The sequence below is a fragment of the Stegastes partitus genome, unplaced genomic scaffold, assembly GCF_000690725.1.
Source record: "Stegastes partitus isolate 25-593 unplaced genomic scaffold, Stegastes_partitus-1.0.2 Scaffold303, whole genome shotgun sequence".
NCBI lineage: Eukaryota > Metazoa > Chordata > Actinopteri > Pomacentridae > Stegastes > Stegastes partitus.
In genome coordinates, this window is record NW_007578034.1 from 446,577 (window position 1) to 471,876 (window position 25,300).

General features: G+C 42.5%; 1 protein-coding gene across 1 annotated transcript; it reads right to left on the reverse strand.

The window, feature by feature from the left end:
* Window positions 1-117: 117 nt before the first annotated feature.
* camk1db (calcium/calmodulin-dependent protein kinase 1Db) lies at window positions 118-24,775 on the reverse strand. Its single transcript, XM_008283246.1, has 11 exons — window positions 24,521-24,775; window positions 15,188-15,319; window positions 14,012-14,086; window positions 10,327-10,465; window positions 9,860-9,986; window positions 9,546-9,621; window positions 7,811-7,923; window positions 5,142-5,220; window positions 4,334-4,421; window positions 4,014-4,176; window positions 118-2,154 (listed from the first exon to the last, which is right to left on the reverse strand). The coding sequence occupies exons 1-11, from the start codon at window positions 24,613-24,615 to the stop codon at window positions 2,000-2,002; spliced, it is 1,242 nt and encodes a 413-aa protein (XP_008281468.1). The 5' UTR covers window positions 24,616-24,775; the 3' UTR covers window positions 118-1,999.
* Window positions 24,776-25,300: the final 525 nt, after the last annotated feature.

The following is a 25,300-nucleotide window of genomic DNA, read 5'->3' on the forward strand; positions in this document are numbered from 1 at the left end:
TATGCAATTATTTTATGATCAGATGCAGCAGAAGTGTGAATATAATCACATAAATATTTACTGATGTGCATGAACTCGAACTTGATATTTACTCCCCGTCAAAGAAGCAACAACACATGCAAACAAGCCTCTTTTTTTTAATACATGAATCTCTACAACTCCAAAACACATTTCTGCAACAATATGTAAAACATGCATACTGAGGGGCTTTCAATGTGTCATATTTAGCTTTCTTTTGGGTAGGGGAAATGGGGAGGGGGGACAAAAATAAACACTCAAGACCCAAGCAAATGTTGTTGAGATTTGTATTTACAGCAAGTAGAGGCTCAAAGTCCATTTGGATTTTCACCACATTTTTAGATATTTCAAACGCAGCCCCTCGATATCGGGCACGTTCTGGTGAAAGTGTTTCTTCTTTGCCCATTCATGTTGAGTGATTCAAATTGAAAAGAGGTACCACAGAGAAAATACAAAGAAAGATCCCTTCTCTTCCCTGTGTGAAAGTCTCTAGAGAGCGAGCCGGAGAGAGACGGAGAAAGAGTCTTTCTGCTAAATTCAACAGGCTGGTATGAAAGCACAGTGATTAAACACAGAGTGAGTGAGCTGTTTTCAGACCAGCCACTTCATGAGCGGAAGCAGAGCACGATATTTCAACTACTGAACTGCACACTACTGATTTGACTGATCCGACTCTGCGACTGGAGCAATAATAGCCAGGGTACATTTGCATTCGTTTGTCATTTTACATTTTAACTACAGACATGAATGCACACTTCACTGGTGAACACTTTCTTTACATCCACATAGATTTCATGGGTTTTAAAGGGAAAACAATCCATTCAGTACGAGTTACGTGACCCTCATACTGCCGATAATAACGGTTTTAACCAAAGAAAACGTCTGTCAAACTCTCCCAGTGGCACATTGGAATAATATGCAGTATTTGGAGGTTTTACTTTGCAACAATTTCACCGTCCCCATCTGAAACAGCAGCATCTGGTCACTCTGAGAGGGGTTTGGTTAGCTTCATGTACACATCCCTGCAGATCCCTGAGAACTGGTCACAAAGCGACAACCCGTGGTTGCCCTCCTGTGGTTGAGGAGGACTTCACAGTCACATCAAAATTAATTCACCAAAGAAAACAGCAATTACAAAGCAACAGCTATTAGATACTTTATCATTCAATGCAAGTACCTTTCAGTCCAGTCTAGCGACACATTTACACATTTCTGCAAGTGGAGTTCTTACAAAAGTCAAAATATACTGTAAGAAAATAAATATTCCAATACATTAGTGCAACGCACCGATCCTCTCAGCCACGACTGAAGCACATTGTCCTGCTCGTATTTCATGTCCACACACTTAAAAGCAAAGACACAACACACACTGTCATACTGCTGGGAGTTATGACGGTGTGAGCCATCGCAGCAAATACCACAGCAAATTAACAAGAGCTGTCAAAACAACGAGAAGTTCAGAGTGCAGATGATGTCACAATTATTTACCACAGCTTGAAGCTTAATATTTCACTTGCATAACATGACTCCACTCAACAGTTCCAGGCAGGATATTTATACAAGGCATACAGCGGATCGTCCTGTCAAAAATTATGCTCACGGTCAAAAATGACAGCAGCTTCAACAGTTTCCTTTTAGTGTGGCACTTCCCAGACCAGCTGCTTTTTTTAAATTATTATTTTAACCTGCCATGATCCAGGCTGATCATGGCCTCCACAATGACAACTTCAGGTGAGTGTCTCCCCCTCTGTACCTCCAGGTCTGGATGACAGTGGGATGGGAAGCAGGGGGGAGCCGTGCTGAGCCATGGTAAATGGAGCTGAGCCTGCGCTCCTCAAATTCCTCCCGTGGTTGGCAGAAACAGATGGGAGGTGGCGGGATGGGCAAACTGGGCAACGACATTGAAGCATGAGGTCAGGGATGTTTTTTTCCCGTCTCAAAGCTCCGTGGTCTCCCAGCTCACCTCCCGCGGAACCTGGCGTCATTTAGTCCCAGTGTGGATGACTGTAACAGTGGAGGGTCGCGGCCGAGACGCCTCAGCCACCACCGAAGCTTCCTCTCGTACGGGAGCCGGGGCGTCATCAGAGTCCTGACTGCACACTTTGACAGCAGACGGCAAAGGAGCTATAGGAAGAGCTGTGGAGGGAAATGTAGTTTGAACATGGATGTGGATGTCATTAACATAAGTAGGAAAATTACAAGTTGAAGGATAAGTCTGAAAATGTTCTTTGTTTTAATTACACTCCAAAAATTAAGGCTGCAACTAAGAATGTTGTTGCTTCAGAACACACACACACACTATTTGTCTGATGTTGGATTATAGGTCAGCATATTGGGAAAAAACGAAAACAATCAATAGAGAGGCGATACATGTGTGCAGGAATTGACCTTTTTCAATAACCTGGGTGTCTGGGAGGAGGGGGGGGATTTCATTCCCTGCACCACAAAGAAGGCCAAACAAGTGTTGTGTGTGTGTGTGTGTTGTCTTTTTATCACTTGTGTTCTGAATTCAAGCCACATTCACACTAACTTCTCACGTGCAGACGTGAGAAGGAAGTCAGGGTTTGAAAGCCTCTTTTCTCATTCTTAACATAATAACAACAGCAAGTAAAATGCTAGTAGAATTTCTGAAAAAGTGTATTGTTGTCCATATTTTTGAATAATACTGCCATGACAACTGGCTTTTCAGTCCACCTTCGAACACGTTGTTCCGACTAGATCTGTAACGAGCATCTGCTACTAGGTCCCTCTCTTGATACAATTTCAAATCCTGTGAATTTAGTCTGACTCACCGGATGTATGAGCCTGCAGGTATAAGTCTGCCGGTTTTCGCACATTTCACGTGACCTTTTCCTCCCTTTCAACTATCTACATTTTATCATTTTCAAAATCCCCTTCATGATGGCAAACAACAACAACAAGCAGCTCCAGGCAGCAACCTACCAAACTGAAAATGTCAAGTTTTGTAGAGGATCTGAATCGTGCAGTAAGGCGGCCCTGCTAGACAGTGCTGACCTCCATGTGTGCAAATGTTCCACCAAATGATCTCTATTTTGAGAGGACACTGTTGCTGCATCCTGGGCTCACCTCCGCCCAATGCCACTGTGACTGGCTTAAAGGAATAAAAACGTTTTTCCCTCTATAGCAGAATGATGATGACTATTCTGAGCTGCAGAATGAGCTGGCTATGAGAGACCTGTGACATTTAACCCCAATCTACTGCTGCTAAAAACATGTCGAAGAATAATCTTCATTTTAATAATCTCTTGAAACAACTAAACCCTTTAACTCAAACAAGAGTGAATACTGTAATATTTAGCCACAGAATAACACATATTAACAATTTTCTGCCACTTTGACCCAACTCTGGATGGGTGCCACTCAAATGCAACCAATTTATAAATCTGTGGCACCAAGAAATAAGCTATTTAAGACTTTGGCCACACTGACAATAATTATAGGATCCATTTATTGCCAGCTTTGGTCTTTTTATAAGAAAAATCTTGACCATCACCAGACTTCTTCTTCAAGTTTTCTTTCTTTCATTCTTAACCTTAACACTGAAGTTGCAAGTTAGAGCATTTTGGAATGACAAATTAAGGCTGCAGGTGTTGATTATTTTCATTATCATTTGCTAAAACCTGATCATGTTTGAAAAGATGGAATCAGAAAACGTGAATTTATTTCTGTAGAATTAATCCACTGATTGTTTCCTCGTTCGAGCACATTAATAAAACAGTCCATAAATGAGCATTTACCAAAGATGTGATGTAGACGTTATGGTGACCAAACGCCACCAGAAAAGTTGTGACCACATGACTCATGTCAAACTCTTTTAAGACTGCATAATTGAAAATCACACATCAAGAGCTGGTTTAACAGTTGCCAATTAGTTTGACGGAGAGGGCAGCGGAGTGAAAAGGCTCAGCAGAGTGCAGTGCTAAAAGTTGGGCATGTTCGCGTCGGTCACAGTGAGCATCTGAAGTGTCACTCACAGTCCTTCAGGGAGAGCGGGGTGCAGTCCACGGACTGGCTCTTGGCTGGAGCTCGGCTCTGAGGGCTGGACAGGGAGTTGGAGCTGTGGATGCTGCCGCCAAAGCTGGTGCCCAGCTGCAGGCGCCTCATGTGGCGGATCACAGCCGTCGCATTAAAGGCTTGCTGTGAAGAGAGACAGACAAGTGTAATACCGAGGACAGGTCCCTGGAGAGAGACAAGCCACGACCTGCTTTTGCAATTCAAAAAGAGAGGAACAGAGAATATTGTGTGGGTGAGTGTGTGTGTTTTTAGCAATATCTGATAACCAAGAAAGTCTCACCCTCCATTTGCTTTTGGCAAAGTTTTTACGCATCTGTCGACTGACTGATTCGTGTATGTTCTTGCAGAGAGCCGTGTCTCCAGCAATCCTGCAAAATAAAGTCAAGTCCTTTCAGATCATGTAAACCACACTTCACACATACCAAAAACATCATTACCCAGTTGATTTATATTTGTATCTGCAACACCCGGGGAATCGTCCTCATGCTGCTTTCCTGATTGCTCCTATCATTTGTTTTCATTCTGCTAAAACACCTTTGATTGATGGGGTGGTGTTGTAGCAGCCGTCTGTCACATTCATCATAATATCTCTGTATGAAACCCTGTCACCGACAGTCATTTCTCTCTGTTATGACACCTGTTACTGGTGTCCCAAACCACATATTTGTATCAGCGGGACCACCTGCCCAAAACCCACAATGCCCATTACTGGCTAACACACTTATTGGCCACCTCAGCTGGAGGCAGCCGCCCACAGCAGCTCGCTCTCGTTAGAACCAACGCAGGCCTGGAAAGACATCGCAATTGTTCATTAAAGCTTCCACATTCTTCAAGGATCCTTCAGGACAGCAGCCACTAATTGGCAGCCATTTATGCAGCAGATTTCTCTCTGAGGGCTGGCGGTGTCGAGCAGAGGTGGGTTCGCGGCTCGGAGCCATGGTGACAGATGACAGTGGGAGGACAAGCTCTCCATGACAAATGCGTAAGCCTGGCAATCTGCGTCACACTGCTGTGTAATCGCACCGAGTTGTGCGTTTCCCCCGTGATTGTCTGGTTGTGGTGCAGTGTGGCAGCGGTTAGTTTCTCACCAGGGGTGCTCAAGAGCCTGATCACAAGTGAATCTCTTCTCTGGGTCCTTCTCCATTAGGCAGCTGATGAAGTCTTTGGCTGTGGAGGGAATTGAAAAAGTCAAGAGCACATCCAGCTGAGAACACATTCTGTACTCAGCCACACTTCAGTTTTGCTGCAACGTTGTGTTTTATGGCTCCTGCAGTCCCACATGAAGATGCTCACGTGACAGTTCCTGAGAAGAACCGTACAATTTAATATAGAGAAAACACAAACAATGATGTGAGACAGCACATGGACTCAATACATGATCCATTATTTTATTTGTTCAGGAGAAACCAAGAAATATTAGACAATTTGTTGAGCTGATAAAGAATGGATGATTTTCAGAAATATTTCCTAGAAACAACTGTTACATTTTTAATAACTTGAAAAACTCAAAGACAATGTAAATGTATAGCTGGAAACTTTTACTCATCATCTGCTGAATTTAACCCACCTTCAAATTTACTGACATCTTTGAGGTTCAATTTGACCCCAGCAATTTAACCCCCCAGAAAATATCAGAATTAAAATTGTTGCCCAAGTTTATGTGTAAATAGCCCCTCAAATAAAACAGAAAAAATTATGTCAGTGACTTATTTAGAGATGTTAAACACTGAATGGGGTCAAATTGACCCCAAAGATAATAGGAGGGTTAGTGTAATTTACAGCAACACAAAAAGACAAATTGGACATTTCATATGTTCAGTTGACCTGCTGCAAAAATAAAATAAAAATATCTGTTATGCTCTATTTAAGTGTAACTATTAATTGAATAACTCTACCATTACAGCGCTGTCCTTTACAGAGGCTACGGATTGCTTTGTTTTCTGTGTATGGAGGACCAAAACTGACAAAAACTCTCTTCTTGTTTCTCACCTCATCATCAATTACAGGCAAAATGCCAAAAAGAAGTAAAAACATTTCACTATTTGCCTTGAAGCTCTACTGATAACACTGTATAGACTCAGATGTTTTGACTTGCTGATGTAGGACAAGCATAGATGAAACCGTTTTCGTGAATGATTGCTCTGTGCAATCTCATGTTCCAACAAACTGTGACAGTGAGCCAGTGTGCACAATAACCAGCTGTTTCTAATATTTTTAACTGCACTTGTGATCTGCTTTGAAATGGTCTACTGTCTGTTAGTTGTTGGAAACTCACCCAGGAGGAGCAATAAATTTAAAATTCTAATCAGCATGAACTAGATAACTAGTCTCAGTCTGTTTTGCTTTGTTCTGTTTTGACCTTTTTAAACACACTCATGTAGGACTTTTATATGCACGTCATGAGCAAAATAAGCAGAAACATGGCCGAGCATCGTAACTTAAAACTGTAGCGTGCTGATGACAGTCTCAAAAAACACAGATTCAGATGTCCAGAGTTTCATAGTTGCAGGGTGGGGCTTTCTGTATCATTATTCTTCTTCAGAATCAGTTTAAACATATATGGCACATTAACTCCAATGTTACAGCGCCTCATTGTGTAGAGGAGACTAGTTTAACAGTGTTTGAACAGAGCCGTAGGTGAGCTGGTGTGCTCCAGCTGCAGCCAGTGTGAAGGGCTGAGAGACAGAGACTAAATGAAGCATCAGTGCAGAGTTAAGGGATTACTTTCTGTGGAAAATACTTCAAAGTATGTAACTGCTACACAGAGATGAGTTTTTAGTTTAGCTGAGGGATTTTAATCTGCTGTTACAAAAGTTCATGCAATGATGCTGCAGCAGTGTGCAGATCAACATGAACTGGACTAACAGGCGCAGTTTCATAAGGAAGTTAGCTGCATCTAGGTTGTGAGCTAAAAACTATTTTCAGGTGCGGTAGATAAGCAAATTTGTCCTCTTATTTGTGCAGTTCGATGTTCGCTACTGATGTCAAGCCTACAGTCCCTGTTGTGTTCTGTTGTGTCATGTTTCCATCACAGTTTCTTCTTTAATACCAATACCAGTGAACTCTCCCAGATCACACAAGTTTACTGCAACCAGTCTCAGTTATCTCTGCTTTGTTTCTGAGAAATCATTTTGTCAGAGGGGTTAAACACTACTGTACCCATGAGCCTTGGGTAGCATTAGCCAATGAGACACACAAATCACAGCAGTAGCAAATTCAAAATGGCTTTGTCACTATAAGATCAAAACACAGAGCTGATGAATTCACTCGCAACACACGGCATATTTTAAAAAGTGAATTAGTTGCAGATTGTGTTCTCAGTTGTGTAACCTAAAGCATTCACGATGATACAAGTCAAAGAAGAGCTCCAGATCAATGGCTTCCTACTTCCAGGAGGACCAGGTGCATGTGAAACAGCACCTTTCACTTCACTGGGACTCTACTGGAAATGTTGAAAAAATGTGATAAGATTAAGTGATTAAAATGTGCAGCAAGACCCCCAAGAACTGGAAAAATACGGAGCAGAAAAATAAGATGAGCTAGTGGGAATAAATGAATTTTGAATTTATCAACCTGCAATATCTATCTATCTATCTATCTATCTATCTATCTATCTATCTATCTATCTATCTATCTATCTATCTATCTAATCATTATGGAACTGCAGGATCCATAAAATACAAGCTTTATTCTTTGTTTCAGCATCGTACAAGAACCCACGCAGACAGGCTCAAACACAGAGGTCATTGTTGCTCACCAGAGTCTGAAATGTCATCCCAATACGGCGCGTCGAACTCATAGTCTGCCTTAAGAATCTGCTCAAAGAGCTTTGAATCGTTCTCGTCGTAGAAAGGCGGGTAGCCGCAGAGGCTGAGGAGATGAAGATGGATGATTACACAACAACAGTCCGTGTGAAAGCCATCATCCAGCTGATGTTAGAAACTTTAACCCAGATCTAAAAGGATTTGCTGCAGCCTAATCCCATTTACTGGCAGTTTGATTTTTCATATAGCATGCAACAGGCGAGGGATTATCAAGACTTCATGGATTGTAAGAGGAGAAAATGGAACAATAGCTGTCCATTTTCACATGATATGGAAGAAAGTGGGTATCCAAACTGCAGATGTGCGACTTAAACCCATCCTGTACATTTAGGCTTCTGATTACGAAACAGTAAGAAATGATTCCATAACAGTCATGAGGCGGAAGTCTCATTGGTGAAGGCCTCGGAAACATTTGATTACCTTTAAATTCCTCGCACCTAACAAATGGATAACACCAGCGGGATTTTCTCTTTGCTAACGAGCGCCACTGACACTTTACTTAATTAGGTTTGCAGCTTCATGTAACACTTTCCACTGAAAGCCTCACAGGTTCTGCATTGTAGGAACAGCAGCTGTGAGCATCCCTCAGATGTTGACCTAACAATGGTTTAGTATTGAAATTGCTGCATTAGAATTTAGATGTGTCCTTCCGATTTTTTGTTAAATAGTCTTAAAATGCTTTTGGGTTGTCTTCAGGTGGTGCACTTATTGTTTTTAAGATAGGAAATGATATAATTTTATCTATTGTATCTTAGCAGTACAGTCCAGGGATGGCAACACCAGTCATCTGCAACCACTTTGTCCCACACTGAAATATCCCAACAACTATTGGGTCATTAAACTTGTTGATTCCTTTAGTTTTCATCTGGTGCCATCACTAGGTCACATTTTAAAGTGAATCTGCAAAACATCAGCTGCCTATATTGTCACTGTATGTTGTAGTTGTTTATTTTAAGATGTTATTTTTGCTATCTGTCTGTTATGTTTGTGTCTAAATCTATATTTGCTTCCCGTCTTGATCAGGAGTTTTTTGAGAAAGAGGTTTGTTGTCCTCTGAACCGCAAGCAAAAATAACAAAAATGGATAAAAACTGAAAAGAACATGTACAATGTTTCTCCATTTGCCAACACTAGAAAAAAATAGTGACTCTACAAGTGGCATTAAAGATAACTTCCTTTTCCTATCTGCTTTGTGTAAATAAAGTCTGTAGTTTAGGCCATTTCAGCAAAAAAAAGAACCAAGTCTCTGAATGGGGCGCACAATTTTTCTGTTTTTTACACAATCAGTTTAGAGGAAATGATTTATTTTTAGCCAAATGTTTAATGCGATGTATAGAATAAAGTGATTTTGATGAAATATCATAATTTAAAGTTCAGTTTGCTTAAGTTTTCCAACCAAACGACACATCACAAAAGAGAAAGACTCAAAGGACTGTCCACAGTTCTCTCTGTTTACAGTTTCTGGCTCTGATTTTAAAAAGGTGTGATTCGTTTTTTGTAAAGACAACATCTCTGTCAAACCCCTCAGCAATTTGGGGGTTCAGAGGCTTTATCTCATTGAGGTTTTCCTGTCAGCTTCTGTTCTGAACAAAGGTTTGTTTTATAAATAAATTACAACAATCATCAAATACGCAAAATTCATTACTACATTATTGAATCAAGTACTCACAGAATGTAAGCGATGACCCCAATAGACCAGCAGTCCACAGCTTTACTGTAGGGCTTCTGTGCTAAAACCTCAGGAGCTGGAATAATAAAGCAGTTTTTTAGTAGTCAAAGAAATAAAAATAAACCTCATGTAGTAAAATAGAGCAACTGAAGACTGGAGAAGAATGTGAATGTTGTGTTGTCTGCCTGTAGCAGATGGCTAAGGTTAACCTTGGGCTACTGGCACATTAAATTAGGTTGTGTTTAGCCAACTACGGCATCTAATTATCTCAGAGTAACTTTTCAGCAAAGCCAGAGCTCAGAGGGCATCCTCACCCACGTATCCAGGGGTCCCACAGGCGGTGGCCATCACGCCACCTGTTCCCTCCATCTTTGACAGGCCAAAGTCACTGATCATGATCTTTGACTCATCATGAGGACTGAAGTACAGCAGGTTCTCAGGCTGAAAACAAAGGAAAGAGTCAAAACGTGTGCTGATGCTTTTCCAATTCTGTGTCGACTGACAGTAAGATTGCAGAGAAATATAAAAACAAAAGCCCCCGCATTTGTGTTTCAAGAGTTTTTATGGTTCATCCAAGAGGCTTCAGCACTTTTTTACCGAGGAGGAAAATTCCTGACATTTAACCTCTGCCGGTGTTCAATGCAGCATCACTCACACAGGTTACATAGCAGGGATTTCCCCTCTCAGGAAGGTTTATGAGATCTCCTGCATGAGCAGCTCACACTGTCAGCCCTTCAACAACAAATGCGTGTTTCACTATGAATATTAAACACTGTTGTACCTTCAGGTCCCTGTGCACGATGCCCATGGAGTGCAGATAGTTGACTGCATCCAAAACCTGCCGAATGAGCCGACTGGCATCCATCTCTGTGTAGAAGCCCTTTTCTACGATGCGGTCAAACAGCTCACCTCCAGACACCCTGTCAGCACACAGCAGAAGAAGGGTTTATACAAATATGAAATAGGTTTTAGCTTTACCAACGGAGGACATGTGGTTTTCAATGAAGTGAGAATGATATAAAACATCTCATACACATATGTCCACATACATTCCCACATGTTAAAACATATACATACAGATTGACAACAAAATAAAGGACAATCCTGATTAAATGAGTGCACAAACATAAAGGATGCAGGTGCTTCGACAAAGATGCATCGCATAGTACAATTGAACAATTAGCATCCAATCATGCTCTGTGGCATGTAGAAAATTGCTATGCGTCCCAGCTGATTCTGATTTTATATCAAGATGACAAGAGAAAAAGATTTAAATGACTTTGAAAGACGGTTTATTGTTGAGGCACAGATGGCAGGAGCTTAAGGCCCCATTTACACGTAGCAAAAACGGTGATATTTCAATGCATTTGGGCCTTTGGTTTACACATAAACAAAGCTACAAGACACCGAAAATGATCATATCTGAAAACTCCAGCCACAGTATAGATTTGAAAAAACTTTGTCTTTACGTTTGCATGTAGACAGGAGGAGACAGAGTTTGACGTCACAGTCTGCGACAAAAGCGTCATCAACGTCATATGTGTGTGACCCATGTTTACAGTTTGGTTACTGTGATAGAAAGTCAATATTTTCAAGTATGTTGCTTGTTTTGTACTTCAACACCACATTCAGGAGTAGCTCCTCTTCTCTGTGGGTCCAAACAAACGACCCTCGCACCAATATGGTTGAAGTAACAGGAAGTCATTTGTGCCATTTGTTGTTGTGTTTTTGCCAGGATTCTGATTGGCTAACATGGCTTTATGCGTCTCGTTACACTGCCCCCTACAGGTCTGGCATACTCATAGCAGCTCTTAACGACATGTTTATGCGGGTTTGTGTAAATGAAGAATTTTTTGAAAATGATCTGGTGTGAACAATGTTATTTTTGTAAATACCCAACTATGAGTAAACGTGGCCTCAGTTAGAAAGAATGCTCAACTGGCTCGTGTTTTAATAGGAACAATGACAAACATGACAGCTGCATTTAAATCTACAGGAAAGACAGGAAATGGACTGGAAATTATAGTCAACGGCGAACATTTAATGACTGTAATGTTTGTACATTTTTGCAATATGTAAGAAAACAGAAGAACAACAACTTGTTCACTATATTACTACTATATAAGTGTGTTTTTTTAAATTGTTTTCAAGACTATAAACTGATAAATTCCATTTGAAGCTGCTTCAGGTTAACTTACATGTATTTTACGACAGAAATACCTTATAACTCAATATTTCTGGTGTAAATACCATTTAAGTAAAGCTCTCAATGCTACATTTTCATTCCCCTGGTAAAAGAAAACTTCTTCAAATGCATTTGTGGGTTTTTGCACCCTTTTGTAGCTGCACACAACCTGAGCTTGTGAAACAAAGTCCCCTGATCTCAATATTTGCATTTCATGCCGGGATCCCTAAAGTGTAAAAATCAGCCTCCGTATTGAGATTCACCTCAGAGACTTACTCTATATCTCTAAAATGTTAGAAATCAAATCAATCGCTTCTTGTATTATCCATATCATCCCTGCTGTTTTACTGTAACTGACTGGAATTCACTCTTTGAAGTATATGTTTTCTCGTCAGCACCACATAGCTTTGTTTTGACAAAAAGGAAATTAATGCTTTACAGCTTTGCAAGAAAAATAACAGAAACACTTGTCTTTAATTTCTGCTTGATGCATAAGAGCTTTTAACTTGAATCAATTTGAGTCTGTACAGTGTGTCTTACTAAATGTAATCTTCCAGCATGTATCATCTGAGTTCCTGACATTATGTAGCTGTGTAATGTTTGGAACTGATGCACCATAAGTGAATTTAAGCTGCAATTATAAAAAGGCAAAGACACAAGTGACTCACATTAAGTTGAGCATCAAGTCGAAGTACGTGCCTGCTTTCACGAATGACTGGCATTCAACGTTTATATAAGTGAGACTTCAAGGCAACATTAAGCACCTTTGAGAGATACAAAGAGGGCAGATAATCGCCGGCTAAATCGCTGGTGCATTAGCCACAAACAGTGTGAAATTATGTGGGGAAGGGAAAGGTCTCAGAAATCATGACGACATGCTGCACACAGGAAAGCTGTACCGGCAGAGAGGAACCAGGCGACACTAAGTGAAATACATTTCACAAGATATTTGCTGCGTAACAAGTACAGGCTCAAAATGACCATAATGTGAAACTAACAGCTCAAACAGCCACATCACAAGCTTGAAGGTCAAAGGAAACACTCTTGTGTCTTTTCTTGCAGAGAAGTCCGACAGTTTTGTTTGCTAAACACAAAGCAGGAGTAAAAGAGATGTTAATTTAACAAAGCACAATGAGTGAAACAGGGGAAACGGCTACTCTGTCTTACTCATTTTACCACATTAAATTGTATAGTATCTGTTTAATTCACAAAAACAAAGCCCAACAGTCGTGCTTGATGTGCTGAACCGTCTCTTGGATTGGTGCAGTGACGACGTGGAGTCTCTGCTAGTCACCGTGACAACAAGACGGTGGCCTGAAATGACATCTGAGCAATTTGTATCGACCAAAATCTACCCGCAATATTTGTCTACACTGATGTTACATGCGGTCATTTCACATTCTTCCATAAATATAATTTATTATTTCCTGTCTTGCACATCCACTGATCAGCCATAACATTAAAGCTAGCCAACAGGGCAAGTGAAAGACAGTGAATCATCTCGCCACACAGCAATGCTTGACACATACTACCTACCTAAATATTGTTTCACATTGAGCATGCCGCCCCAATGGCAACAGCATTCCCAAACAGCGATGGTGTCCCCTGCCATACCCCGAAAACTGCTCAGGAATGGCTTGAGGAACACAACAAAGAGCTCAAGGTGCTAACTTGACCTTTAACCTCCCCAGATTCTGATAGGATTGAACATTTGTGAGATGCACTAGAACAGGGTGGGGTCTCCAACCGATAGAGGCACCACTCTACGACATAGAAGCCCCAAATGATTTGATTCCAACGTCCCAGTGCCAGAAACTAAAGGACACTAAAGAGGTGGCTGATCAGTGTAGCTCCCTATAATTGTAGGATACCTTTTTTTTTTTTAGCTTCGCCCTGTTTTCAGTCTTCATGCCAAGCTAAGGTAACGCCTTTGCTCAGCTTCATATTCATTAAGAATGAAATGAGATTATGACAATAAGTATTTCTCCTAAAGCGTAAATTCTGGACTAAAATATGGCAAAGAAAAAGACTGGTTATGTGTTTTTTAAAGGTAATTTTTGACATCTGTTGCATTATTTAGCCCAGCTACACCTAAAATACTGCTGTTAAAACAGACTTGTTCCTCTTGAAAGCATCACTGCATTTACTGAAGCAAATATGCCTCAAGGACATCACAGACACTTGCTCAAGCAAAAAAAAAAAACACATTATCAAAATGACGGGCCAAATGGGAAGCAAAGAGCTGACCTAAACAAACAGCGTGGTGGGTTGATGTACTTACAGCTGCATTATGAGGTACAGGTGGTTCGAGCTCTCGTAGATGTCCTCCAGAGCCACTATATTCTCATGCTTTATCCTGCAGAGGGAGAGCAGAAAATTCACTTTGCCTGCCGTCAGCTTTCGTTCAATTCAGCACAGGACACAAATAAGGCACAATTACCCTTTTCTTTTGCTAAAATGATGCCCCGCTGACTGAAAGCAGATCCTTCTCTTTTTTTTTGCTTTCTGTTACTGCACCTTGTTTGTGCACATGATGTATGTTGTGCGTCCACGTTTGCACCTGGCAAAGCGTGTTGTTCACAAAGGGGGAGAAAACCTTTTGTACGTGATGGAGATTCATAGAGAATGCTGATCAATGAGTCATGAAGCGGTAACCCCTGTCAGCGGGAGCACCTGAAGGAAGTAACACAGGACGGATCAAGATGCTGTGTCCAGGCAACCACAAAAAAGAAAAAAAGAAAAAAAAAAAGCCTCTGCAAGGCAAGGTGATATGCAGATGACAGAGCGTCTTCATAAGGGCCGGTGTTTGAAAAGCAGAAGGTGGGGGTGGAAGATGAAGAGGCGGAGAGAGTCTCAAAGGACTAAACAACCTTCACAACTTCCTTCCTTTCTAGGTCCAGAATGAAAATGAGGTTGCAGTTGGAGGACTGTTGCACTAACAGAGACAAGTAAAGGGTATAAAGAGAGGGAGAAAAAAAAATGGATGAGGAACCAAGACAGAGAGAGAAAAAAAAAAAAAAAAAAGCAGAGGAAGTCAAAGGATAGCAACTGTAACCAGGCAACTACACCCAACAACTGGCGTGCTCACTTCAAGAGTGACTGATAACGGATCTCCTCGGGGGAATTACCCATCAGGCCCTGGGGGAGGAGGATGGAGCGTCACCTGGTGTCAGTGCAATCCTATCATACCCTGTGTAGGCGTGTATATGTGTGTGTGAGAGAGACTGTGTGTTAACTCTGGAGGCCCAAAACGTTAGATAGATGGGACTTGACAAGGCAGTCACTTAAGCCTGACAATGACTGTTAAATAAAGTGAGACTAAATAAACCAGCTCAGAGTCTGGCGAGAGACAAAAAAAAACACAAGCTTCCCTGAGGATGATGCAAGGTGGTGACCCTTTCTAAAGTGCTGTGCTACTTCTGCAAACTCCCCCGCGGCGCAGTCATGCGCTACCTACTTCCTAAGGACGGCGATTTCGTTTTCGATGCTCGTCTCCTTCCCCTTGAGCGCCTTCTTTGGGATGCACTTGATTGCGACCATCTTTCCTGTGGCCCTCTCCCGAGCCATCACCACCTCGGAAAACGCACCGCTGCAAGAAAGACAGAAAGAGAGACACGTTAGTCCTGCTTTATATGCGCTCAGACAATATTGACACATCGTCAGTGAGTAGATAGAGGGCACTCAGAGGCAGACAGGCCAGAGTACACAAACAGCATATTGTGAATATTTACTGAGAACTGGCAAAGTCCCTGACTATGGCCAGCAGCCGTCTGTGCTGGCGTACGCTCGGCGCTTGTGCACGGCCAAAAGCACAGCAAACACTTTTAAAACCTCTAAAAAACACCCATTTAGGACCCGTCTTCCTCCGCCATCTGCCTCCATACATGAGAGCCTTTAAAAACAAATACAGAATTAAGGGTATATTTGCTCAAGCAATCTGTATCTGTTGCTATGATACCACATAGATAATAAATCTCGCTGAGCAGGCAGCTGTGATTGCTTTTCTTTTTTTTTTTTTTTCTCCCCCCTTCTTGTTTTGATTACACACCTTTTTCCTTCCATGCACTCTCAGGATGGCTTGATGTCAAGAGCTTAAAAAGGACGGATCATCCGGAAACTCTCTGGGTCATTTTCACTGAGCCAAATATGATCTAAAAGACTAAACTGACCTTTGATTAACAGATGAGAGCGTGTTTTCATGTGTTTTTGGAGGGTTAAAGTACCATTACAGGTTCTAAGTTATAAATCTTCTCTTCTGCTTACAAAGACATGAAGAATTTCATCCATTTGCTCCATTCAACTTTGTGGTTTTAATTTGTTTCACTTTTTTGTAAGTGTTCCTGTTATTTTAAAGCTCAGCTGACAAGGGCTTTTTTTGCCACACAAGATATTTTCAAACTGAGCAAGTGGATTAACACAGGCAACAGTGAGGCAACAGGGTATCCTTCTTACATATGTTAACACATGGCTCCGCTAATATGGTGTTCACATAAAGGTTAGGTCATGCAGTGCATAAAAGGATAAGCCCTTTTTGTGTTTCTGACATCATTCTAATTGCTGAAATAGGTGGACCTTTAGATGTGATCAGATTTCCAAGCGATGACGCACAGAAACACACCTGAAGTGATTCACATGACCGGCATCAGAGGGTCCATTATGTTCTCAAAGTGCGATCAATTCCTCCCAACAGGCTCTAAACTCAGCGCCACCGGCTGCAGTAAGTCCCACTGTGGCCATCAAATCCATGCTAATCCCTCACTCCTCCATCGTACAGACCGGAGGGAGGGAAGGGGGGGGAGGGTCAGTTAGAGCCATGGCACACAAACAAGAGTCCCTGCACAAACGCACCACCGGGTCACAAAGGCCGGCTCCAGGTGTGATGAGGTGGAACGCACTCACCATAAAAAAAAGAAAAGAAAAAAAAGAAGCAGAACAGTGAGAGCTCAGAGCACACGCCCCTCTGCTCTGACCCCATTCTGACACATGATGTGGGACAATATGTAAATTCAAGGGCTTGTGTAAGTGAATGAGCTGTTTGCTGGCCTGTTACAAGCACTATATCTTCCCACTGCAGCTGTTGCCGTGAGGACAATGAGCATCATTTCCATTCAGCACACGACGCCGGTTTCCACAGCTGCGTGGACATTAGAGGCACAAAAATTCCTCCGACATCAGCACGCGAAGCTCGTCGAGCAGCTCTAGACTTTTTTTTTTTTCAGAGCGTGCTTGCTGCTTTCTGCAAAGAGAGGCGCAACGATGAAAAACCACAGGAAACCCGTGAACTCACTGAGAGGTTGTATAGCTCCATTTCTGTCCCCCCCCGCCTCGTTCGGCGCATTGACAGGCAGCAGCAGCATCACTTCCTGAGAATGACAACATGACAGGAATCCAAGCCTGTGACTTCCCTCGTCTCTGTCAATGCATGAAGCATGACAAACCGTGCTGCAAAGCTCTCACGGCGTTCGTTCCAATAATTCATAATTCGCAGCAGAGAAAATGTGCGATGTGTGTGAGAAGCATGCATATGGTGACGCTGCTGCCCACGTGCTGAATCTGCACATACATACAAATACACACAAAGACACAGCAACACTAGAGCTGAAAATGATTAGTCAGTTCACTGAAAAGCTGAATGAAAAAAAAAAGGTAATCATTTTGATACTTCACTTTTTGGTTTTCCGGCTATAATGATGCACATTTGCTGGTTCCAGTGTGTGGATTGTTGGTCAGAAAAATTAAGCAATCTCAATTAGGTTTTCATTACTTTTCAATATTTCCTATGCTGCATAATTAACTGAGTAGTGGCAATAATCATTAGCCGCAGAACAACATAACTAAACAACCAATCTGGAGCAGCACAACGCGATGAGACAAAGCTCTGTCTGAATTGGACCCTTTACTGAAGCTCATCTCAATCTATTACGCATGATAATGACTGAATGACTGCAAAATGTTTCTGACCCAGTGGCACAGACTGTGCAATCAAGTCAGAACACTGACTCATTTGGCTGAATAATAATAATTGAATTTTAAGTTTCTTCTCAGAGCCACAGAGCTCTGTGTTCACAGCCCTCTGGACGACAGTCTGAGCCGACGGTCTGCACTCGCACAACACCACCACGCTATACGTGCAGATAGCCAAGCCACACCGGCTGACTAATGTGAAATGTGACTGTGGGCTGCTCTCTGTGTGAATCCGGCGGCTGATGCTGCAGATGCAAAGTGAGCCTTCTACCAAACAATCATCGAGTAAACTTTTCTTTTAGGCCGCAGTCTCAGCTGGTTGTTCGTGACGATAATGAAAACGCAGGCCACAGTGGGCACAAGACATTTTGGTGTTTTTTTGTTTGTTTGTTTAATGGAGGAGGTTGGGGGGGGGGGGGTCTTGACGGCTGCTTTATTGGTATTCACAGGCGCTGCATGTATTGTTTCGATGCTGAGTAATCGCACTGAATCATCTTGTGTAAGACGCATTACAGCGGCCTGTTACGCAACATATGTGATGGAAAAGTTGGATCTCGGTGATCCAGGTAGCGGCGATTTGACCTACTGAGCTCAAAGTCACCCTCCAACAGCGCAGTGACACCTGCAGCCAGACACACGACAGATGACGTGATCTATGCTTTCAAAAATTATAGCTATTATCATAAAATGGAGAAAATAAGTGGGTCATCTTATTAATACCGGACACTAGATTCTAAAACCAGACAGATGACAGCTTAATGTGTAATCTTCATACACATTTTGTAGCTTAAATTTGGGCATGGAGGAGTTATACCAGCAGCAGATCATTTTGCAGTTACACAAAATGCTTATTTTTCACGGACTCACCATCTGCTCAGCTGTGTGTTATGCTACTCTGTCTGAGTTTTGTAAACTATAGTGACTGCACAAACTGTGAAAATGACACCGCTTTTAACTAAGAGGCACTGCTTTCTGCTGAAGGCATTATCCTAGTCATCGTGATCATCTGAAATCCAACAACACCCTGCCAACATACTGGCCTCTCTTCTCAACTGTTAATGTTAAGTGTTTGCTGGGCAGTGATGAAAAATGTATTCAGCTCTTTTTTTGAAAAGCAAAGAACAATAGTCCTTTACAACCCAGATAACACTGGATTTTTCAGGCCAGTGTCAGTAGCAACAACTTAATGAATATCCACTAATGAAACAAACCAACGGCAGCATGACCGTCATTTAGAAAAGTAGTTTCCAAATTCACATAGGTTTTCCAGCAAAGCAGCTCAAACTCCATTGTTTCTAATACCCTCAGCACTGTGTGCAGCACATGTAGCAGAGTGTGGTGCAGAGTCAAACGTTGTCCTCATAATGAGCTGCTGACGATTTGTGAAAAACCATGCTGGAAAGCTAATAAACAATGACCCCATTATTCTCCATTTTCAATATAGGTTTAACATTTATAATATTTTCTAAAATACAAACAGTATCAAAAAAAAAGTTTCTGCCATACCTAACACTACAAAAAAGGCTCATAATATCTGCAAAATGTACAAAAAGTTTTAATGATGCATTGGTAAGTGTAGTATTTTTATAGATTACTGCAATATTGTTAGAGGACCATGAATCATTTAGCTGGTTGAACCGTTTTACATCGATTGAGTAGTTCAACATATAAGAGTGTATAAATATTCAGTATAACTACACTAAATGTCAATCTACACGGCATAGAACCGAAACAATAAACCATAACTGACAGAAACAAATCTGGCTGCTATTTTAATAACGAAATCCTTTTTAAGGCTTTTTTTTTTTTTGCAAAAAAGTCAAATATTTGCCAACTCTTTGTCTTGTTTAAATCTTGAGTTGAGTCTTTTACACATAAATGAATGTCCACAACACAGTGCTGATTGAGTCTGTCAGCGGCAAGTAAATCTTTCTGTATTTTGTAGTTTTACAAAGATATCTGTGACATCTTTTATGTCAACCAGCACTGACTGGTTTGCTAGAGCTGAAGAGGAGATCAAGCATAGCTACAGCAAGAAGGAGCATGACGGGAAGACCTAAGAAGCAACCAAGAAAAGTTTCTGATGCTCCATCTAAAAAAAACAATACTATACAACACTATATGATTAATGAATGATTGATAAATGATTATGTTTGCAGAATAGTCAACCATGAAATAATATATTGTTCTAATAGAATAGGGGGAGAAAGCAAAGTTCAGTAAAATAGCACTCAAGTGAAGTACATCAGAATTGTACTTGAAGTACTTTTACACCACTGCGTAATAATAATATAACCAGCTCGGCTGTGGCTGCCTACGCCGGTTTTCTGTCCCTCCAGGTCGTAAATACCCACGATCAGGTGCTGCAGTTAAATCAACTCTACTGATAAGACCACAGTGAAAATCTAGCAGCTCCACAGTCCCAACAGCTGGAGCAGGGAGCCATTACCATAATACACACCAGACCCGAGGCTGCTTTCCAGGAATGTGCAGTTTGCGTTCACCAGATTGTTGATCAAACAGAGAGCGATGGTCCATTGGAGCTAATGCTGCTCATAAACAACTAAAAAGAAACGTTTCTGCCAAATATTTCCCGGGAGCGCCAGACAATCTTGTCAGAAGCCACAGATCAGCCCGTCAGAGAGGAGCTGAATTATTTTAATGAGGGTGATTACCGCCTCCTGAGCTCTGATACAGGGCAGCGTGGTACGCTTCTCCTCTGTGAGTGCAGGGGACGGCACACTATGACTCTGTAGGTATTAACTGTGGTCAGAGGGCCCTGAATATAAAATGGAAACTCAGGTAATGACTATGCGTACAATTCACATCCGTCCACAGTCAGTGCAGCTGCTGAACAGTAGTGGTGGGAAGTGATAGAGTCTTCGTCAGATGAAACAACCAAGGACTTCCATCATCCTCGTTGCCTAGCTGCCATTTTCACTGCATTCAGGCCACTTTCAAGGACTCAACTACCCTAGCTGCGTTTCGGCGTACAGAGGCAGCAGCAGGGCACTTGAATGCATCACAAATAAGTAGGGCTTTGTCAGAGCCAGGCTAAGTTTAATATCATGTTTTTTCATGAAATATCAAACTCGGGAAAGGTAATTTTCCTTTTTTCCGATGTGGAGTTAGAGGGAACCAGAAAGCAAGAATGAGTCAGCTACAGCTCCTCTGTGCTTGGGTTCTGCGCTGGAGGCTAAGAGGACAACTTTGGCACTTCGATCTCGGAGAGTGGGATTCTGAAATACACGACAAAGCACTTAGAACAGATGCAACTGGAAAGCATCATTTTTGGACTGCTTTTTAGCAACAGCATTAAGTAAATAATACATGCTGCTTTTGAGTAATTTGCCCAAGTAAAGTACATCATAGAGCTGGACTCATACTGGATTTTTGAGGCAGATATTTGGATGTTTGAAGCTACATCAATCTTTTTTTTTTTTTTTCACATAAGCATTTTTAACAAGGACCCCCTTTTTGAGTTAATATATAATAAGTACACAAGGATCATAATTCTCCTCTGCAGTTCATCTCAGCTCTCCCTGAGTGTTTTAACATTTCTACCTTTGTTTTGGTTTCTTAGCCCACAGATTTACTGTTCTTGTTCAGACTTAACTTTCTCGTGTAGTAGGGTACTGTTTTCAGTTCAAAATATCTAAACTCTCCATACAGGTCAGCTGCAGACAGACAGTCAGCTGGTGAACATAGTCGAGCTTCAGCAGCTAAACAGGCAGATATTTCCCTCAGGAGTTGGTGGAGACCAAAACAGAGCAAAAAAAATAATGAAGGGAAGTGAATATTGAACTTGCATTCATCAGGCGGACACAAATACGACTCCAATCAATGTTAAGGTTGCTGCATAACTGCTGGTGTGTAAACAGTACATTCAGTACACCAGCTTAAAAAGTGGTCAGCTATACTGGAGACATTGTTAAATTATTTCAAACTTATCTCCGACATTTCTCTGCTAGATTTACTGCTTGATTAACACGAGCAACAGCAAACTGATGATTAACCCATTGGCCCTTTCAATTATCAGCAGGTCTACACCAATCAGATAAAATGCATCTGCAGCGACGTTGGTACACATTAACCACAGCTTCTTTACAAATATCTTTAGAAGATTTTGTTCAGATAATTTTTCATCACGGCGAACACTGACACAGTTTCTAGTGCTACAGCTCATGTTACCTTACATCCAATCGTTTTATTAAATGCCTTGAAACTGGTGTCAGGCACTAGTGTGAAAGTAAAAACAGATATCTCAAAGATCTCAAATTATGCAGCGTGAGTGGCAACCCTGACTCAACCTTCACATTTACAACATTTCCCCTTGGGATCTCTGCAGGTGCTTGTAGTCAGGTTACTTAATTTGCCTCCACAGAGTATGAGCAGCTTAAGGCTCTGAAATTAGCCCCAAGGAAAGCAGTGTTGAGGTACTAGGTCTAGCTTCAGTGGTCAAGATCTCATTAGCTCTACAGCAACGAGACACGTGGAAGAAGTGCGTCGAAAGAATTAACGACACGACCACAGGCCTCCTGTTTCAAAACTCCTGACAATATCAAATCAGTCGTGACGCTCTCTCCCTCACACACACACACACACGAGTCGCCTCCAGCTGCAAAACGCTTCTCTTTGTAAAACGCTCATGCTGATGTGCTCTGTGTTTTTAGATTAACGTCCAAATGTTTCAGAACAACAAGTATCACTGAATATTAACCTGAGAAAGCGTGCCTGGAGGTGGGATTGTTGTGGTGTGTGTGGGACAGAAAATGAGACACTTTACTGTAAAAGTGAAGATATCATGTAGAAGTAGTCTTGCATTCAGAATTTAGGAATACAGGAGCATTTACACCACTTTAAGAATGAAAAAATCTGTAAAATGTACCAAAATGCAGAAGCAGAATGACCATTAATCCACTTCTTTCTGTGTCAATGCATCAGATTTTTAAGGTCACCATTGGTTTAGTATGTCAGTTCAATTGATGCCCCCTATATGTAAATACTAATATAAAGCACCTCCAAAATGCACTTAAGAACAGTAATTGCGTAAATGTACTTAGTGACTTCCAATGAGCAATGAATGGGTTTTCTTTGGCACGAGGACGCTCCAGAGGGATGATCCCTCTTGGACGCCGATGGGGAAACCTGACAACAGTCCTTCCTCTTCCGTTTTTTAATCCTCGGCCAAAGCTGCAGGCTTCCTGGGCTTTTCTGCCCAGGGTGTCCTGTGGTGCACCCCGCCGTGCAGCGACAGGCCACACCCTGATTAAGACATACGGGAGCGAGTGGGCCTCCGCCGAGGAAGAGCGCACGCCGTGTACGTGACATGAAAGAGCCCGAGCGGTGACAAACCTGCCCCCGGAGATGTGTGCCGGGTTTGTGGGCGAGGGATGTGCGCTCCTCCAGCCCCGGCCATTGTGTGGACAGTAAATCACGATGATTCACTAGTGTTGTTCAGAGGCTCTTCACACATAAATGAAAGCCTTGGGGAAATCAGACCGGCCTCCAGGTAGGAACGTCTGACTGTTTAGTCCAACAGCTGAAGTGTGGAGTGCGCTTTATGAATCACCGATCTGTATGAGAATTTCACGATGCTGCTCCTCGAAAATAAAATACAAAAAAAAGGCAGATATGCAGTCACGCTTGAGCAGCTACATAAAATTAAGGAGAGGAAAGCCATGAGGACACAGATCATTCAAAGTTCACACAAGATGACGCTGCACATCTCAGACCACAGGGTGAGTGTTTTATGAATGACCTCCATAACCACAAGGACCAGAGGCTGTTTTCCTTTTTTTCTTTTTTAGTGCAGCTTGACATCAGTTTCTGGGGCTAAATGAAACAACACAAACATATTCCCTGAGGGAGACTCCTTCCTCAGCAGAGGCCCTCCACCCAAACAATATAAACACTTTAAATTCCTCTGAGTGGAGGAGGCACAAAAACGAGACCTCCACTCTATGAGACGTGTGACGGCAACAGGACCGGCTGGCTGTCACGTAACCACGACCTGTTCTGGCTGTCTGATGCCTCCCCATTCAGGGCTCTTTACGCCACATAACTTATTCAGAGAAGAAAAAGACATGAAGTCAAGCAGCACTAACGGCAGACCAAAATAAACTCTGGAATTTGTGCGCTCAGTGCTCCAAGGGCAAGAGAGCAACTTCATCCAAAGTGGTCCCCGAAGAAGCCCAGTGGACCCACAGCAGCTGAACAGTTCTCACACTGTGACAAAAGTGTCTGAGACCCAGACATAGTGTTTCTCAGCTCAAATCTGTTGCTCTGTTTGAAGAAGAAAGACGGAGTGAGCTGAGCACAAGAAGACATGAAAGTCATCACAGATGGTGCCTTAATTTTGGAGTTGATTTCATCATGTGTGCAAACAGGCCCTGCTTGTAGTTGTACAAAACGACCCCTCAGATAAATGGCTGCCTGCCTGCCTGCACAAAGCTGTGGATCAGCTCTGGTTTGATCCACGGGAGGAATCAAAACAGGCTGCAGTAGTTTCTGAATGAACTGTGACATAACGGGGAGCATCAGTCCACACGGCTCAGCGTCTCCTGCTCCTCTCAACAATTAAACTGATGCTGCTCCTGATTGGCTTCAAAACGCCTCTCTGTAGCAAGTTTAAGAGGCGCTGCGTGTCTGTCAGCGTCGAGCATTTCCCTCAACAAATATTCAACAGCTGTCAGTCTGCTCTATCTGACCGTTAAACCGCTACACTGTGCCATTGTTGTCTGAACGCTATTTTTTTTTTTTTTTTGCGCAACTGGATTACAAAGTTTGTGGTCGCCTGTGAGGCTGCGTTTATCTCGTTACTCACGTCCCAAGGACTTCCTTGAAGTCAAATATTTTCTTGATATCATCGACATGCTTTTTCCAAGATCCATCGCTGGACTCGCCGTTTTCTTTCGCCATTGCGCACGGAGAGGGTGGGGGGAGGAGAAGAAGCAGGAGAAGAAGAGCTGCCGGAGGATCACCACAGACGTCTGAGCCAAGCAAAAAGAGAAAAAAAAACAAAAAGCAAGAAAAGTAGTGCACTTCTGTATTTCGCCAGAGGCTTCCTGGCTTGTTCGTCAGCTCAGTCTCTGCTGCTTCCTGAGCCCATGCATGCAGCCAGGCAAGCCCGACGGGTGGAGGGTGGGTGGGGAGGGAGGTGCGTCCTACCCCGAGAGGTTATTTGACTAATCTGTTTGACGTAGCGGATCCCGAGCCTGAGCTTCCCCACTGTTCAGATCAGTGTGACGGGGAAACACAGGCTCTCCCTCTTCCTCCTCCTCCTCCTCCTCCTCCTCCTTTTCAGTCAGTGTCAAGCGGCGACGCGGTGATCTGAGGTCGGGCTACTTTGCAGCAGGGTGACACTTGGCATCCGAGCCGCTGTGCCATCGAGTCGCACCCACCGCCCTGCTGTTTGTCACAGCGATCAGGAGGAGCAGAGGGAGGCTGAGGCTGCTGCTGCTGCTCCACGCCTTTCTATCTGACAGCGCAGCCGGAGACTGAGCCCAAAGTGTTCGCATTGCACCAAATCACCGGCCCGCTGCAAACTCCGCCGGGCTGATCGGTGTCAGGCTGCCATCTGCGCCAAATAAATAAATATATAAAT